General features: G+C 39.3%; 1 protein-coding gene across 2 annotated transcripts in view; it reads right to left on the bottom strand.

The window, feature by feature from the left end:
• The window catches only part of RAD21 (RAD21 cohesin complex component), a 49,684-nt gene that overhangs the window by 18,182 nt on the left and 12,102 nt on the right, over positions 1–19,400 (bottom strand). Inside the window, exons 1-2 of one of the 2 annotated variants that reach the window (XM_082858964.1) lie at positions 10,238–10,425; positions 3,046–3,220 (exon numbers count right to left, since the gene is read on the bottom strand). In XM_082858964.1, coding sequence (XP_082715090.1) covers positions 3,046–3,189 — 144 coding nt within the window. In that variant the 5' untranslated portion in view covers positions 3,190–3,220; positions 10,238–10,425. Of the gene's footprint in view, positions 1–3,045; positions 3,221–10,237; positions 10,426–19,400 lie in introns of those variants that run through there. The other variant, XM_082858965.1, reaches the window with a different exon arrangement.

Below are 19,400 nucleotides of genomic sequence, written 5' to 3' on the forward strand. Positions count from 1 at the left end.
ACTAAATTTTTGGTGGTGAGCACACTGTGGGGTATACAGAAGTAGAAATATAAAACCTATATAATGTTATAAATCAATGTTACCTCAAAGTAAATTTCTTAAAAATGCAGATAATAAAGTAGTCACCTCATTAAATAAAAAGGTGGTGTTTGGGCCAAGTCTGTCTTTCTGGATTAGTTTGGTTCAGAGTTCAGTCCCAGAATAGGTAAAATGAGGTGTGGCATTTTTGCTGTTGAACTAGCTCATGTTAAGAGTGGAGGTATAATCAAGAACACAGGCTATACATCCAAGGAAAACTCTGATCTGCAGGGATTTAAGAGGGGCTGTTCCAACCAGAGACGGAGAGGGGAAGGGGGGAGAGAGAACGCATGCAGCTGCAAGGAGCAATTTGTCTGCCACTTGTTCTAAACGACTAAACCAACATTTCACCCACAAGAACTGCACAACAAAAGCAGACATTAGAAATTTTCAGGTCAGTTCACCCTGTGGAGATATCTATTGTGATATATTCTATCACAATAAAACAAAATCAATCAATCAAATAAAAACACACTTAGAAATGGTTTTTAAAGTTGTAGTGTCCCTAATAGGGTACAAAGTACTCTGCACATATTATGAAAAAGTCTGTTATCCTTTTAAGCCAAATCACCCTCAATACTTGCTTATGGATGTTAAAGTTAGCCACACTTATCAATTTTAAGAAAAGAGTTCAATTTCTCCTTTCTCCATTCACCTAACTCAGTAAACAGACCTATAAAAAGAAAATATCATCCTCTCAAACAATTCGACCAGCAGTGCACACTGGTGCAATTTCCCCACAGAACAATTGTTAATGCACATCAGAAATCTTAAAATAAGTATATCACCTGCTCCAATAATTATATTCCTAAACATCAACATTAAGGAAAGACAGAGAACAAAAGATATTTTACAAGTAACAGTTACTAAATGGCTGTTTTTTAAAAAGAGGAAAACAAAAACTTGTAATCCTACCACCTAGAGAAACCTTTAGTAATATTTTAATATGCCTTCTAGGCTTTTATATATGCATAAACACAATTTTTCTTTTTGTGTGCATGTGTACACAAAAAACTGTATTATATTGTTTTGTAATGAGCCTGCAGCCAGGAAAAGCTCTGTTCATAGCATTATCATAATTTTTAATGGTTGCATTATACAGACCAGAGGAATTAAATTCAAAAAATTTGGAAAAAATATGGATTATTTCCCTCCTTCCCAAAAGAAGCTGGTCAAACAAATCATACACAATCAAAATGATAAATTTCAGGTCCATAATCCTTTATATGAAGTCCTAGGGGCCAAATGTGTTTTGGAATTCAGAGCTTTTTGAATATTATAAAGGTAATGCAGTGCACATGCCGTTTATTAAAACATTCCCGAGAGTGTCTGCAGCAGCTCCCCATAACCATACACATTAGAATTTATGAAAACACAAATAACCTCACTTCAATTTTGGTCAAGTTGTGTTTCTGGGTTTTTTTGTGTATTTAAGTTCTGTGGGTAAAAGACTATGACAATGTACAATGCAACCATTAAAAATGATGGCAGAGTTATGAACAGAGCTTTTCCTGAATGCAGTCCTGTTACAAAACTTACAGTGCAGTTTTTTTATACATGCATAAAAAAGGAGAAAAATTACATGTATAACACATGCACCCATAAAAGTCTAGAAGACATAGCAAAATACTAAAGGTTTCTCTAGGTGGCAGAACTACAGGTCACTTATTTTCCCGTTTGTAAAGTTTTTTAATTAGTATTGTCTTAGAAATAACATAATAGAAACATCTTCAACACCAATAAATTCTACACTATAACTCTAAGGCCAGCTGAATTTCCATATACAGATAGAAATTTTATAATTTAATCTAATTCCAAATACAAACTTTCACTTCTCTCCTGTGAAACATTTATTTTCCCAGAAAACTTTTCTGAACAAGTCTCTGCTACATCCCACCTTTGTTCCTGGGATGCCCTTGCTCCTTCAGCAGTAAAGAACTACTCTTATTTAACACACTATACCAGCATTGTCCAAACTGTTAATTCTAAGAGGAGCTCCCAATGCTGATCCAGGGAGCTGCAATCTGGAATGCTTTCAAAATAGGAGAACTGGTACATGTATGTGTGTATGCATATGCATAAATACAAAGCCCAGGAAAGGACCTTTAAAACACAGATGTGATATGTGTGTGTATGTGGATATATAAAAATTATATTCAAGGACTATACCTTTATTTTGAGATTAGCCCTTCATACATTTTTAAAGTCAACCTGTCTGTTCCTCAATGAAATGCTCATGATGTTAGTAGCTATAATTGTGACTGTTTGTTTGAATGGTCTTTCCTTGGCAACACAAAAAACACACATTAAGTCATACTATTTGTGAAATACAAGGGTGGAAACCACTGCTTCAGAAGTTTCAGAGGATATCAATAAAATCTCCTCTAGAAACAGAGTAGTAAGCAAGGCAGATAAGGTAAGGACATTCATAAGGCTTCCATTCTAGGGGAACACAGTAATTAAATATTCAGGGAAAGATGGCCAAGTACAAAAGTTCTACGATGGGGAAAAGTTCTGGTATCTTCAAGAAACGGCAAGTAGGCCTGGGAAGCTGAGGTGGAGCAGGTGCTCTGGATGCTATCTGCTGCGTGGGTCCAGTATCAAGTCAGATCTGGCCCCTGCAACGTTCTCTAAGTAACGGGTCCTTATTTTGAAAACTTTGTAAATTCCTCAATCAGGAACACCTGTACACATATTTAGTATAAAAAACATCTAGAAAGTTAAATATAAAATATTTGGGTACTGCCCGACCATGCTTATCTGCCACTGAAAGAGGCAAATGAAGGTATCTGTGTACTCAACAGAATTTTTAAAGAGAAGAGAGTATCAAATTGAAACTCTGGCTATGGATTTTCTTTACCTCCAGTATACATCGGTGCCTACCTAAGAAACTGTTTTTATAGAATTCTATTTCACACATCAATGAACAATCAACGAAGTGAATAAAAATATCAACATCAAACATACCTTCGGTGAGATGATACTCTCCACACTGCTCTCTAAATTACACTCAAACACATGGGCTTTGGTTAGCTTCTTATCCCAGTGGGCCGCTAGCCAAATTTTGGCCAGAGGCCCTCTTTTACTGAGGACAAAATGTGCGTAGAACATTGTTCTGGTTGACTATGAAACAGGAGGAAACCTGAAGGGGACAAAAAGTTAATGCAAACAACACCACATGAGAACTGAATTATTTATCAAGACATACAAGAAACCTGAAAATAAAAGTCTCCTATTCTTCTAAATATGAAAACTATGAAAGGCTTGAGTGAAGTATAGTATGCATATAAAAAACAATCTATTGTTTAATTTTGAGAAGGTAAGAAAAGATCCCCCCAAATGCTAAGCTGAAAGGTAAGGGGACAAGTCAGGTCACTTCCATGCCCTATTGTCATCTTAAAAGTGCTAGTCTGGTTTTTTTTCCTTTAAGTAAAAACTGTCTTCAGAAAACTCTTCTTTTTGAAGTTCCATCAAGTGTTAATTCCATTCCTATCCTGATTACTAACTGTAAAAATAAGTCTGCTTCTGGCCAAAAGCCAAAAAATATATTCTTCATGACAAGAAAAGAATGTCCAAGAAGAAAAACACTCAGGCACAGATATTAATCAATGAGGAAATTTCCATGTTTAGAACCCCATTAAAAACTGAGATTCTTAGCTAAATGCATTATATAATAATTGCTACCTCATGACAAGCATTTCATATTTCACCACGCAGATAAGTAAGTGGGTTGGCCCCATTTTACAGGTAAGCAGTTTTCAAAAGCTGAGCCTTAAAAAGATAAGCATTGTATAGTTTTCTCAACTCAGGAATCTGGAAAGCACTTGATCACTAAATTCAAGACAATGATACAGTATACAATTTAACTCATGACTGAAACAGTCTTAGTAGAAACACAAGTATGTTATTCTTTTATTTTCCTTTTAGTAACCTAATGTATTAATACCTAAGAAAAAAAAAAGGCAGCCTGCAAAACTCCAGCTTGGAGAGCATGTGAACGGTGTAAAAAGATAATTTCCCTTATATCATGTATTTTCCCTTTTCCACAGAAAACTTTAGAAAATCTATTTTGCCAACTGAATTTTTTCTGAAATGTCCGTAACACTAAAAAAAGGTAAGTCATGCTTTTACAGAAAGAAACTCAAGCACACCCAAAACACATGAAAACTAATAAAAATTTAAAAACTTTTAAAACTTATGTCACACCTATCCCTTGCTCCCTACCATTCCTAAGTCCTGGCAACCACTGCTCTGTTCTTTACTCAAATTTTAGCATTTTGAGAATGTTATATAAACGGAATCATACAGTATGTGACTTTTTGGAACAGCTTCTTGGATTCAGCATCATGATACAAATTCATCCAAGTGTTTGTTGCATGTCTTAACAGTATGTTCCCTTTCATTGCTGAGCAGCATTCCATGGGGGTGGTTATAGTACCACAATTTGCTTAGCCATTTACCTATTGAAGGACATTCGGTTGTTTCCAGTTTTTCGCTATTTCAAATAAAGCTACTGTAAATATTAGTGTACACAGACTTGGTGAATGTTAATTTTTCATTTTTCCAAGACAAATGTTCTGTGGTGTTATTGGACAGCATGATAAGTGTTCCTTTAGCTTTTAAAGAAACTTTAACACTGCTCCTATCAAAACTCTAATGAGGTTTTTTAATAGCTACTGACAAGATTTTTCTAAAACTCATAAGGGAAGGCAAAAGACCCAGAATAGCTAAAAGTATTTTGAAAAAGAAAAATAAAGTGGGAAGAATCAGTCTACCCAATTTTAAGACTTATTATGTAGCTACAACAGTCAATACTGTGTGAAGAGAAAGATACACAGATCAATCACAGATCAATGGAGCAGAGAACCCAGAAATAGATCCACACAATTAAGTCCAACTGATTTTTCACAAAGATGCAGAAGCAATTCAAAGAAGGAAGGTAGTCTTTTAGTCTTTGACAAATGGCGCTTGAGTGATCAGACATCACCCATAGGCCAAAAAAAAAAAAAAAAAAGAAGACCTCAATCCAAACCTCACACATTATATAAAAATTAAGTCAAAATAAATCGGAGACTTAAATGTAAAACTGTAAAATTTTAAGGAGAAAACCACAAAGGAACACCTTTGATATCTAAAGCTTGGTAAGAATTTTTAGACATTGTACCAAAAACATGTCCTATAAAGGAAAAGAACCTAACATGAAGGAGCCCACTGAGGATGCAAAGACAAGACAGAAGATGGAAAAAATATTTGCAAACCACATATCTGAAAAGGACCTGGATCCAAAATATATAAAGAACTGTCAAAACTAAAAGAGTTAAAAAAAAAATCCAACTAGAAATGGGCAAAAAAAAAAAAAAAAAAAAAAGGACATTTCAAGGAAGAGAATATACCGATGGCAAATTAAAAACAAGAAAGATGCTCAGCATCACTAGTCATTAGGAAAATGCAAATTAAGACCCAATAAGATATCACTGCACACCTCTTATAGGAGCTAAAATAAAACATAATGGCAACAGGAAGCAAATGCTGGTGGGGATACAGAGACGCTGCCATTTCTCACACACTGCTATTGGGAATGCACAATTTCTTTTGAATTAGCTTAAGAAAAAAGATCCAGAGTAAGTTAACTTGAATTTTCATGTTTTTACAAAGGGACTGTAAATTTTAAACAAGGAGTTTGCTTTTTGTACTTTCAATTAAAAACTATACTCATTCTTTCCAATAAGGTACAGAAAATACATACATATTAGTTAATGTATCCCAGGCAAGAGATTTTATGCCTGTCAAAAATGTTTGGGAGGGGGCTTCCCTGGTGGCGCAGTGGTTGAGAGTCCGCCTGCCGATGCAGGGGACACGGGTTCGGGCCCCGGTCTGGGAAGATCCCACATGCCGCAGAGCGGCTGGGCCCGTGAGCCATGGCCGCTGAGCCTGCGCGTCCAGAGCCTGTGCTCCGCAACGGGAGAGGCCCACGCACCGCACAAAAAAAAAAAAAAAAAAAAATGTTTGGGAGGGTGGTGCAAGAGTAATTCACTCAGGTTTGCCTCATCTGCAGTTTCCATCACTTAATGGAATTTTCAATCTCTGAACCAGATGCTTCCAGGGGATCATTAATTCACACTAGGAAAATTTTCTCTGAAGAAAAAAATAAAATAGGCTTCATCAACTGCCTAATGATGTGAACTTTTTCTCTCAAATGTGGAGTTAAGAAAACAACTAAGGAATACTAAACTAGGAAGAATTCGGATCAAATGCTCTAAGGTAAAAGCATTAAATAACAACACCTCAAGTGCACCTTCTATTCCACTTAGCAGATCAAAATTTGCTTCCTATAATCAAAGAGAGCCTCCTATGTTGCAGCGCTTCTACTTCAAGCCTTAAAGTTTGTTAGCATAACAATTAAGCTGCCTCTACAGCATTATAAATATAATCTACAGGATTTTGTAGAAATCCAATATAGCTCTATGTTCTCAGAAATACAATCACTGTCATACACAATAAGCTCCAAGTATCACTATAGAAGACAGTCATGTTCCAAATAAGTAAAAAAAACTCTTACTATTTGGCTCCTAGAATACTCCCTGCTGCATGTCAACTACTAAATAAGTGTTTAATGAACAAGGAAATGAAATACACCAAGTGATCTCATAATTGATACATGTAAAAAATTCTGGAAATTTTAGAAATTGAAACTGGCACGTCTCAACAGGTGTCAGCAGTTCATGGCCAGCACTTCAGCTGCTAGTCAAGAGTACCATGCCTAAAATATCCCAGCTATGCCCAGGCAGAGATTCCTAAACGGATGCTTTCTTGGCATTGGATGGGGAGTAACTAAAGCAGAGTGGTGCTAAAATTAATCTGGGAAACAATCAGCAAGAGGAAATCACCTTAATAACTAAAGGAAGCCTGATGTACAGCAGTGGGTCAACTATTGGCTTGTACCTAAATAAGAGTAAAGTGTAATCATTGTTGCCTTTTAAACCATTTTGTTCCCTTAGTAATACCAAACCTTTAACCAATCTTTAAAGAAGATTGGTTCAAAGTTTTAAAGATTCTAAATTTTGCTAATTCTTTACAAAAGATCTTAGCAGAAAGTCTGCATTTGGTCAAAAAGCACAGCTTACCAATTTCATGATTGCTCAATTTTTTTCTAAAGCAGCAAACAACTTTTAAAAATTGATCCTAAAAAGTAATTTAAATCTGATGTGAAATGACAGACTGATAATTTAGAACATATTCAGGAACGCAAAAACGGCGATTTCTTTAAGATGTTTCTAAAAAACCAAAGTCAAATTACAGCTCATGTTTCTACAATGATGTTAAATCATTATAATATTTCACTCATCTGTTAAAAAGCAGGGCAGGATACTGGTTGCATAAATTGGTATGACCTCTTTGAAGGGCAATGTGGCAACATCTCATACTTTCCAGCAAGAAACTGCACTTCCAGTAATAAACCAAAAGTATATTTGAGGATGTATAATAACAATTAAAAAAAAAACCAAAAACTTACTAAGCTCTAAGTATTTTATGTGTCCATCCTCTTCGTGATAGTCGTAGAAGATAAATACTGGCCCATTTTACAAACCAGGAAAAGGAGAAAAGGAGAGGATAAGGAATGTGGCAAAGGTCACCAGCATTTAATGCGAGTGGAACTTGAACTTCAGAGCCCACAAGTCTAACTAAACACTATGTTGCCTTGCCAGCATGACTTTTAATAGCAAAGTATTAGAAATAACCTACCTAGCCCTTAATAAGTGACTTGTAGCAAATTAATACAATCATACAATAGAATTCCCATGCACTCTTAAACAATGATAAAAGAGAGCTCTCTCTATACATGTATACAAACATGCACTTGCATGAGCAAAAAACATCTATGGAGTGCAAACAAAACTGATGACACCGGTCACCTTTGGAACCTGTGCCCAGTGAGAAAGTGAGGACTACCCTTCTGTACTGTTGGACTGCTTTTCTTTTGTAACTTACGGCATACACAAACGTCATCTATTCAAAGTAAAAACAATTATTTTGGGAGTGCTTTGCCAGTAACTAGCATGTTAAGCTGCTTAATCTGTGTAGTTCACTTTCCCTAACTATAAAAAACTGGAAGGTGGAAATTCAGTGATAACTAACCTTAGAAAACATCAACATCGAACTCAGATAAGAATGGAACCATCTCTTTGGGGGTGCTTGGGGAGTGTCTCAGGGACAGAAGGTATTTCCAACCCTGCACCCTAGAGCTCCCCTCCCTTTTCATACTAATGTTCTTTGAAGAAGAGTTTTACAATCGGACAGTCCTAGGTTCAAACTCAGCTCCCTCCACAGTTGTTTTGTAAGGGTTAAAAGTGAATTAACATCTGAGTCTTAGCCTTCTCATCTATAAAATGGGGATGTTTCCCAAACAGTATTATGAGAATTAAACAGAACATCATACCCAACACAATGCCACTACAGACACAAATAGTTACTTTGGAAAAAAAATCTCCCACAGAGCACATACCAGCTATCATGATCATGCCTAACAATTCTGACATCACAACATTTAAACAAAAACCACAAAATCTTTATTTCTGATATTAGAAATTTCCCTTCTGTACCAAACTATAAAGATAAAACTTCTCAGAATCTTTATGTTCCAATAAATAGGAACTCACCAGGAAAGAAATTCTCATCCTTAAGAAAAGTTAATCCTAGATTGTACGAATGCGTTGCCTCTATAAACACAAGAAAGGTAAAAGCTATGCTCTATCAATGTAATTCTGACTTGTATACAAAAAGGTATTATGTCCACTGAGTTATGCACTGCTGTCACCTCATCTACAAACTGGTAATAATTTAATCATTGGGTATGGCATACATCCTCATCAATGCCTTTTTAAAAGTAATTGATTAGTTGCTTCCAACATGAAACAAAGTAATTTAGTGACTCTACAACTTAGGAAAGCTTCTGCAGCCTGTCTTCAACATTCCGCACAACCACACAGCTCCCTGGCGTTTACATTCGTTGGAAGAAAATGGGAATTTGTTTCTGGAATTCAATGATCATTCTAAACAATATACGGAGAGCAGATGTTAACTTTCGCTTGCAAAGGGAAGCCGATGAACAGTAGCCTTTACCAGAAACCCTTAAAAACTCAAGCGCGTTTTTGAACACTGAAAGCCTAACAAATCGTAAGGTGGCCAAACCCTCCAGCGTTTCCCTCTTTCAAATTTGAAGAAGGCGCTAAGTCTGGCAGCAGCACAGCTCGACAGTGTCACCCCACACTATCACAGCAGATCATTCTCAAAGCCTTTCTCAGCGAGGAAGGAGACACCAGGCATTTGTCAGAAACGCCCCCCCCCGCACCAAATACAACACTCAATATCCTCAATCGCTAGGAAAGCCAGGGAGGAAAACCAATTATGCTAATTTCCTAAGAATCAGAGGCAACTTCCCTTGATCGCGTTTTCTATGGGTCAGGCCAATATTTGATATCTCCGGCGTAACCATTTTCCTTAAAAAAAAAAAAAAAAAAACAAAAAAAAAACGGGGAAGGGGGAGCAACATTGGTCCCTGGCGAGGGGCCCGCCCCGTTCTCCGGCCCCACCGTGGCCGCGATGGCAGGGCCCGCGTGTCTCCCACCCCCGCACCCACGCTCGGCGGACGGCTGCGGCCCCTCGGAGCTGGCGTCGCGGGCGGCCAGCCCGCCGCCGCCGCCGCCGCCGTCTCCCGCCCCGAATCCCGCGTCTTCCCAGACAGCCATTTTCACCCAAAAAGTAGGCGGCCCGGTGCCCAGAGCGCGCTCGTTCAAACCTCCTCCTCGCCCTCCGGTGCCCAGAGCCGCGTCTCCCCGAGAGACCGACCGAGTAACTGCTCCTTTGGCCTTGGAATAGACCTGAACCATTTGTTACCCAATAGACAATGATGCGGGCCCAGGCTGCGCGGGTCCCGGCTGAGGGTGGGCACCTGGGCAAGGGGCCTGGGCGGCGGCGCAGCGGTTCGGGAGCTCGGAGGGTGGCAGCACTGCCCCGACCCGGGGCGCAGGCAGTGCCGACGTCTCCCTCGCCCTCCCCCCCCGCCCCTCCTCCGGAGTCCGGCTCCCCGACGGCAAGACGGCAGGGAACGGGTGGGGGGAAGAGAGCCGGAGGAAAAGAAGGGGTCGGCCGACTATCTTACCTTGTTCTCCGCCGGGAGTTGGGCGGGCTGGGTGGCCTGGGGAGGGGAAAAGGGTCGGGGGAGGGGGCGGGGAAAGGGGGGGAGCCCTTGTGAGGTGTAGCTTCGGAGCTGCTCCCGCCGCCGCCACGGCCGCCGCCTCCTTCCCGATTCACTCAAACAAACAAGATGGCTGCCGTTACGCCGCGGCTCTTCCTGCCGCCCAAATCCTCGGTTCAAATCGGCAGGATGTTTACGGTCAAAATGGTACCTGTGCGCCTGCGCAGCCAGCCTAAGACCCAGAAGGAGCAACGCAGGCGCAGCGACCATTTCCTTTTCTTTGGAACCCGCCTTCTGGTTGAGCAGTCCCGAACTGAGCAAGCGCAAAGGTGATTCTCTTGCTAGAGGGTCTTCTAGCGTCGCGGAACTGGCAAGCGGCGCGCGCGCAGTGCTTGCCAAGGAAGCGCTGATTGGATGTAACTTTATTCTTGGGCTTGTTTTAAAGGGAAAAAAACCTTTGTGTGGTTTTGTGTGCCCCTTACATAAAAATTCATTTAAATGGTTCTGTAGCAACGAATGTAACATAAATCCCTTAAATAAGTTCTCTAAAATGTAGGGGTTCATTCATTCAGTCAACCTATATTTATAGACGGCCTTCTCTGAACCACATACTAAGATAGCTAGGGTCTGGGATGTAATGACGATATAGTGAGATAGTATCTGCCTATGTGCTATTACCGAAAGTACTTAAGATGATACAATGATCCAGCCCCTGTCTCCTGACCCTCTTGCCCCTCTCTTCCTCACTGTGCTCCAGTCCTCAAACCAAGAGAGCTCAAGAGTTTTGCACTCACTGGTCTCTCTGCTTAGAATAGTCTTGCATTTCCATCCCGTCTCCTTTTGTCTAATTCTTAATCTTACACTCTTAGCTCAAAAGTCACTTCCACAAGAAAGTCTTCCCTGATCCTCTGTATTATTGATATTTAGGATAACACTACTAATGTAAAAAAAAAAAAGGTCCCCATCCCGCCCCAAACTTAAGGGCTTTACAAAACGGCCCTGCCAATTTCTGCCTTTATGACCATGAGTAACAGCCTCTTTGTGCTTTCGGTTTCTCACCTGAGGATTGTTGTGAGGATTCATGAATACGTGTAGAAGCATTTGGAATGGTGCATGGCATGTTACAAGTAATCTAAGTTATTTTTATTACTATCTTCATTGTCATTATCACAATTATTCTCCCCTATAAATTTTTTTTTTTCCCCTAAAGAATGGCACCCTGAGCTAGACAAAATGCTCCTAGCCAGAGTAGAGGATAAGATTACCATCGTTTGATGTGGACACCTAGCAGTTTTAATCCAGCCCAGGTGTATGCTAGTTTTTCAACTGCCCTGGACCCTTCGAGGGTTTTAACACTATACAACACAACTCACTTTTAACCTTCCTATGTTGTAGCAACAGGTGGATAAGAAAGTGGGCAGCCTTGTGCTCCACTTATTCTGTGTCACCTGATTTTTGCTTGGGGCAGGGTTTTTAACTCACAGGCTGGAGTCCATTAGCCAAGTGGTCATGGCAGCTGGAACTCAAAGCTTCATCAAGTGACTATCCTATTTTAATTGGGCAATTTTTTGTTTGTTTATTTGTTCTTTTCTTTGTGTGTGTGTGTTTTTTTTTTTTTGCGGTACGCGGGCCTCTCACTGTTGTGGCCTCTCCCGTTGCGGAGCACAGGCTCCGGACGCGCAGGCTCAGCGGCCATGGCTCACGGGCCCAGCCGCTCCGCGGCATGTGGGATCTTCCCGGACCGGGGCACCAACCCGTGTCCCCTGCATCGGCAGGCGGACTCTCAACCACTGCGCCACCAGGGAAGCCCCCTTTGTTTTTTTAATGGGGACTTTAAGAGGCTGCCATTAAGGATAGTTGTTGAAATCCCAAGCTAAGTAGGGAAGGGGTGCAAGCACTTTTATTATTTTCATTGTGATTTCCCTCAACCAATACAGATTAAATGTTTAAAACATTTAAATCCTCCCTGCTGGTGTGGCTTTTCATAAACTCAACTCTGGCAATTGTGTCATCATCTCCAAAAAACAAAAACAAAACCAAAAACCCACCCCCCCAAAAACAAACAAACAAAAACCCAACCAACCAACCAACCAAAAACACAGACTCACTCATTAACAAACTCTTTACAACAGAAAAATTCAATTTCTGCCAGTGAACGATTGATTTACTTCAACACTTCGAAATAATTTAAGCGTATCAGCTACAAAGTGATCTAAAACTAAACGCCTGGGAAGAGTCTTGAGTCAGGTTAAGGATTACACGGATAAGACTACATTGCATGGTGAATCCTTCTTCATTGTTAATATTAAATTTCAGTTTAAATCTGTCTCCATTTCAAAATATGTTCAGATGAATATGCATTGCCACTTCCAGTCTTTCTTATATTACATTAGTTTTTAGAGTTTTTGTCAGTGGGACCACATACATTTCCTCTTAATTTGAATAAAAACAATTCTGTTTTACTAATTTCTAATAACAAATCTAACATTTAAATCAACAGCTTACTTTTTTATCTAAGACTTTTTTCCCTCTATCTTTGAAGGATGGTTATGAATATGGGCTCTGGGTTCAAATCCATCTCTTCTACTTCCCAGCTGTTTTACCATATGCAATTTATTATACTTAACTTCTCTGGGTTTTGATTTCTTTATCTACAAAAATGGAGGCCATACTCTTTATGACTGAGGAAAGAATTAAATAAGATCATATATATGAAATACTTAGCATAGTGGCTGAAACTGAGTAATTACTCAATAAATTGTGACTATTACTCTTGAACCTTCTAGCTTCTGAGTAATGAAATAGCTGGCAAGGTATGGCAAATATTTATCAAATATTCAGCTTTTAAGAACATCAGTAAATACCTAATACTGTAAATGCCCCTCTTAACTATACTTCGCTCTATGCCCATTTTGTAATCCTTATTTGATTACAATTGTAATGTCTCTCTCTCTCCAGTACTGAACTCCCAAGGTACTATCACTTCTTTTCTCTTGAACCATTTATTCTTACCCAGTAGCTCTCCACTGGAGCCCACTTTCCCTTTCATGGATTTCTTTAATATTTTCTTCACATATAACCCTAATTCCCTAAATCTGTGGATTTGATTCTTTTGAACAAGGTATATATTCTGTTCTGGCTTGAAGTCCCATCCTATCAACATATTCATTCATTTCCTTACACACAACGTTGAGCTAGTTAATTTTTCTTGCTACAGAACTTAGCTGCAGTTAATATCTCCTTTACCTGGAAATACTTATTTGGTGAGTGTGCAATTTTGCAATGTAAAATTTGCAATTTTAATAATTGTGAATTTGTTTCACTAAAACCATGGCAGGACAGATTTAAATTGCAGATCTAATCTTCCTCCAGTTGGAATACTCTGCTTTTCTTTCCTGCTTCCTCAGTTAATGACTTGTATGATTTGGGATAATCACTGTCTGAAGAACTGGATGCTGCCTCTGTCTCAAGCATGTTTATAAAGCAGCTGTGTTCTATGTCTTATTATTTCAGGAACACACACACACATTCACACAACTGAGACTTTTCATGAGATAAAAACTGTTACAGAAATAGATGATCAACACATAGTAACAGAGTTGTTTAAGGTTTAAACACAATTTCATAGATTTGTTTCTCTGAATTGCTAAACTTTCAAAACATAATGCTCTATGACATAAAAAATATATCGTAAGTAGGAGGGGTTAGATTAAGAGAGGAATAAGGCAAATGGATAGATTTTCAGGAGTATTTCAATATTAATAATGGATGAGTATTAAGTATGTTGCACCAGAATTTAAAAATTATTTAAATAAAGAAAAATCAAAGTATAAAATATTTGTTGCCTGTGGTTTCTAAAGTTCATTAAAGTCCAGAAAGAGTGACTAGCCCCTTTCAGATTGTGGGCTAAATAGAGAAAAATGGACAGAAAATGACTGAAAAAAATTGTAGATTCTTGCTTTTCTTCTACTGTCAACAATATTTTTTTATCCCTAAAAAGGATGGTAATATTTTGATCAAAAAGGGAACACATTTTACGGACAACAGTCATAGTCAAAAATGTTATAATCAGATGCATTATATCTAAGAAGCGGCGGGATTAAAGACAAAACATTGGTATTCAATTCTTAATATTCTAGGTATTAAATAAGTTAGTGATAACGGCATGTGTGAGAGAGGGTTTTATAAATCATAGAAATGGTAGATTTCATTCATAGTCACATGCTCAGCTTCAGGCATGTCATTTTGAATCAGGATTCTGCTCTGGAGAGGGGCTGCAAACATCCCTGTCAAGGCTGCACGGTCTGTTCAGACAGGTAGGTGTCAGCAAAGAAAAATTACTAGGGGCCAGGAGTGGCCTCAGGGATGTGCAGTTCTCTGGGCCTCATGGGAATGTGAATTTGTCAATGACTGAGGTTGAGGCCAGTGGAAGCTGCAGAGGCAGAAGCTGGGTCAGGGTCTATGATAATCACTTTGACTTTTCTTAGAAAATTTCATTATGCTAACATCATTTCCAAGCTGGGAGCACTTTTAACTCCTTAGCTGGACGTTTTTGTCCTTGACTGTTTTGATGCATTTCCTCTACTTTGAAGCCCATGATCTCTTCTGTAATAATGAGGCATCTTTGGGCTTCCCTGGTGGCGCGGTGGTTGAGAGTCCGCCTGCCGATGCAGGGGACATGGGTTTGTGCCCCTGTCCGGGAAGATCCCACGTGCCGCGGAGCGGCAGGGCCCGTGTGCCACGGCCGCTGAGCCTGCGCGTCCGGAGCCTGTGCTCCGCAACGGGAGAGGCCACAACGGTGAGAGGCCCGCGTACCGCAAAAAAAAAAAAAAAAAAAAAGAGAGACATCTTTGACAATAATGGGTGCTTACCCAAAAGCAGATGGATAGTGTTTCCTCTGAACCCCTCCAGTCATTCCAGAATGCAGGTGTTTTTGTTCTAACGTAATATACATTGTTCTTTTCATCCCGCAAATTGCTTACTAAAAATAGTAGGGCAAACTGCAGGAAAATAGGGCTGGGCTAGAGCTCTTAAAACCAATGCAGAGAACAAAAATGGTAACATCTTAATAAAAAAATCCTTGCAAACTTCAAAGATGTTAAATTACCACTAATCAAGAAAGTAATATAGTAGATACAGTATAAAAAGTAGGTGAGGGCTTCCCTGGTGGCGCAGTGGTTGAGAGTCCGCCTGCCGATGCAGGGCACACGGGTTCGGGCCCCGGTCCGGGAAGATCCCACATGCCACGGAGCGGCTGCGCCCGTGAGCCATGGCTGCTGAGCCTGCGCGTCCGGAGCCTGTGCTCCGCAACGGGAGAGGCCACAACAGTGAGAGGCCCGCGAAAAAAATAGGTGGAAGTAGCTTGATGGAAAAGGTGTAAAGAAAGATAGAAGCTGCTAGGTTATGAGATAAGGGAAACTCCTGCAGTAAGCACTTGAAAGACACAGTGCGGGGCTCAATGGAGCCAAGAGCTGAGTGGAAGGAAATGGGCATCATGTACAGTCCTGTGTTAATGGGCTTTGCATTAACTTGATGGGGGCAAAAAATTAATGTGTTAGGGAAAAAAGAAATCACATCTGAACTAATGTAACTTCTGTGTCATTTGGAAATCATTCCCCTATCTGCTAATTGTAAGTGAGGAATTAATATTATTATAGAAACTCACACTGTAACAAAATAGATCAAAATTCTTTCCCTAAGACTAGAGTGGATGTTTTATTATCAGTGAGGCCTGGTATATTCATAGTAGGGTGGAAGAGTGATTTTCCACTTTTAATGGGTTTAAAACTCATCCCGGTATTCTGTTAAATTGCAGATTTGCATTCAGCTGCTTGGGATGGGGCCCAAGAATTTGCTTTTTTTTTTTTTTCCTTCCTTTAGCAAGCTTCCAGGTAATTCAGAAGCTGTTGGTACGTGGACCACAGCAAGCGGAAAGGAGTTTTAGAGAACAGACTTTGGAACCAGGTAGACCTGGGTTTGCATCATGGCTCTTCCCATTTAGTAGCTGTGTGACCTTGAGTAAGTTGCTTAACTTCATGAGGCTCAGTTTTTTCATCTGTAAAATCAGGCTACTTATATCTACACCTTCGCGGCTGTGGTGCTCATTACATGAGATGACATATCTAGAGCATCTAGAATGGTGCTTGGCACATTGTTTGAGCTCAGTAAATAGTAGTTATTCTTTTAATATTACTGTAGTTACTATTAGTGATATTTGGATATCTAATGACATACTTATTTTCCTCAACACATTCACCATTCATTTCTCCTGAGATCTGCTGATTTTCTCCTTTACTGTTGATCTTTATTCTATATTGAGTTCCATGACAAAAACTGCGTATTACTTCCCAATATCTTTCCCTTTTTCTTTAGATTGGCATATGGCACCCAGCTAAAAGATGACATTTACCAACCTCCTATGCATCTAGGTGTGGCCAGGTTAATATGTCTTGCTCAGTGTTATGTGGGCATTCCTAGATTTCTTAAAAAGAGCAGCGTTTTCCAACTGGACAAACTCTTTATCCACTAGCTAATGGAAGGTAGGGTTCAAAAAGATGATACCAAGGAATTGTTTATTTTAGGTGTGAAATGGTATTGTGGTTATATTTTAAAAGAGTGCCACTATCCTTTAGAGATTCATACTAAAATATTCACAGGTTAAAACATAAGATGTTTGGGATGTATTATAAAATAATCCTCAAGAAGTGGAAAGAGGAGTGGGTGAGGGGATAGAAACAGGATTAGCAGTGAGTTGACAATTGTTGAAGGTGGGTGAAGTATACATGAGGAAATCACGCTCTCTACCTCTGCATATGTTTGAAAATTTCTAAAACAAAACATTAAAAAAATTTTTTTAATGAAATCAAGACATGAAGAATAATTTTAATCTTTTTTTTTTTTTTGCGGTACGCGGGCCTCTCACCGTTGTGGCCTCTCCCATGGCGGAGCACAGGCTCTGGACGCGCAGGCTCAGCGGCCATGGCTCATGGGCCCAGCCGCTCCGCGGCACGTGGGATCTTCCCGTACCAGGGCATGAACCCGTGTCCCCTGCATCGGCAGGCAGACTCTCAACCACTGCGCCACCAGAGAAGCCCTAATTTTAATCTTAAATAAGCAAATTTCCAAAGATTCACAGAACGTTTTTTTAACCAGCATTTATTCTAGAACATTTGGAATTTATAAAGTATATTTATATGTAACCATCCAATTCTCCAAGTTATTCATCTGTTCTATTCGACAATGATTAATCAATTGGAAATGGGATTTCTCATTCATACATCTTACTGGTAGCACAAAATCAGTGACCTTCATCCACACTTGGAAAGACAAACTGAGGTGAAATCTAATATTTTAAGCAACACATCAGTTAGTCTCTATGGTCTTCCATATGTTATCTTGCTTCCCGACTGTCATCACTCATTTCTTTCGCACAGTGAGACCATGAGTATCAGAGGCGAAGGTGGGTCATGGTATCTTCTGTTTAGGTTCTAACAGATCAATGGCTATTAATCCAACGCTGCCACCCTCTATGTCTGTCTGGTAACCATACACCACATTACCATTCACCAAGGACCTATTTGATAATTATTACATAACACTATTTTCAATATTTTAAAAACTTTCCTTTCTCTCTACATCCCCTTCCAGCTACGGCACCACTTCTCAACTACCCTTTACAGCAAAATTTCTTTAAAGAATTGTTCATGTTTTCTACCTCCAGTTCCTTCCCTTCCATAATCTTTTCATTGCAGTAAAATATATATAATACAGAATTCACCATTTTAACCACTTTAAAGTATACAGTTCAGTGGCATTTAGTATATTTACAATGTTGTGCAACTATCACTATTATCTAATTCTAGAACATTCTTATCACCCAAAAAGGAAAACTTATACCCATTCAGCTATCTCTCCCTATTCCATCCTCCCTCCAGCCCCTGGACATCACTAATCTCTGGATTTTCCTGTTCTGGATTTTTTTTTTTTTTTTTTGCGGTACGCGGGCCTCTCACTGTTGTGGCCTCTCCCGTTGCGGAGCACAGGCTCCGGATGCACAGGCTCAGTGGCCATGGCTCATGGGCCCAGCCACTCTGCTGCATGTGGGATCTTCCCAGAACGGGGCACGAACCCGTGATTCCTGCATCGGCAGGCGGACTCTCAACCACTGAGCCACCAGGGAAGCCCTGGATATTTTATATAAATGGAATTATACAATATGTGACCTTTTGTGCCTAATTCTTTAACTTAGCATAATGTTTTCTAGGTTCATCCACAATGTAGTGTATAGCTGTACTTCATTCCTTTTTTCTGGATATATAATATTCCATTGTATGGATATACCACATTTTGTTTAACCATTCATCAGTTGATGGACATTTGGGTTGTTTCAACCTTTTGGCTATTGTGAATAGTGTTGCTATGAATATATGCATACTGATATTTGTTTGAACACCTGTTTTCAATTCTTTGGGGTTTTCACCTAGGAGTGGAATTACTGAGTCATTTGGTAATTACTGACTCATTTGGTAATTACTGAGTAATAGCCAAACTCTTTATCCAGTGTCTGTGCTATTTTGTATTCCTACAAGCAATGTATGAGGGTTCCAAGTTCTCTAGATCCTCACCACGACTAGTTATTTTCTGTTATTATTATTTCTTAATTCTATCCATCCAAGTGGGTGTGAAATGGTATCTCATTGTGGTTTTGATTTGTATTTCTTTAATGGCATTGAGCATTTTTTCATATGCTCGTTGGCCATTTATGTCTCCTCTTTGGAGAATGTGTATTCAAATACTTTGTCCACTTTTAATTGGGTTGTTTACCTTATGTTGTTGACTTGTATGAATTCTTAATATATTATGGACACGACTCTTATCAGGTATATTATTTGTAAATATTTTCTCTACTTGGGTCATTCTTGACAAAGGATAGCACAGAACCTAAAAATCTCAAATGTTCTGATATTCAATTGTGTGGGTTGAAAGTATAGCTTTTTAAAAATTTAGTTTGCCTATAGGCTCATTATTAGTAGAGATAAAAAATTTCAAATCCTTGAATTGTAGGCAATACCAGAGTCCATTTCTAATACCCAAATACTTCGCTAAACATTGAAGTATTTACATGTGC

Source organism: Leucopleurus acutus, assembly GCF_964270905.1.
Source record: "Leucopleurus acutus genome assembly, chromosome: 17".
Lineage (NCBI taxonomy): Eukaryota > Metazoa > Chordata > Mammalia > Artiodactyla > Delphinidae > Leucopleurus > Leucopleurus acutus.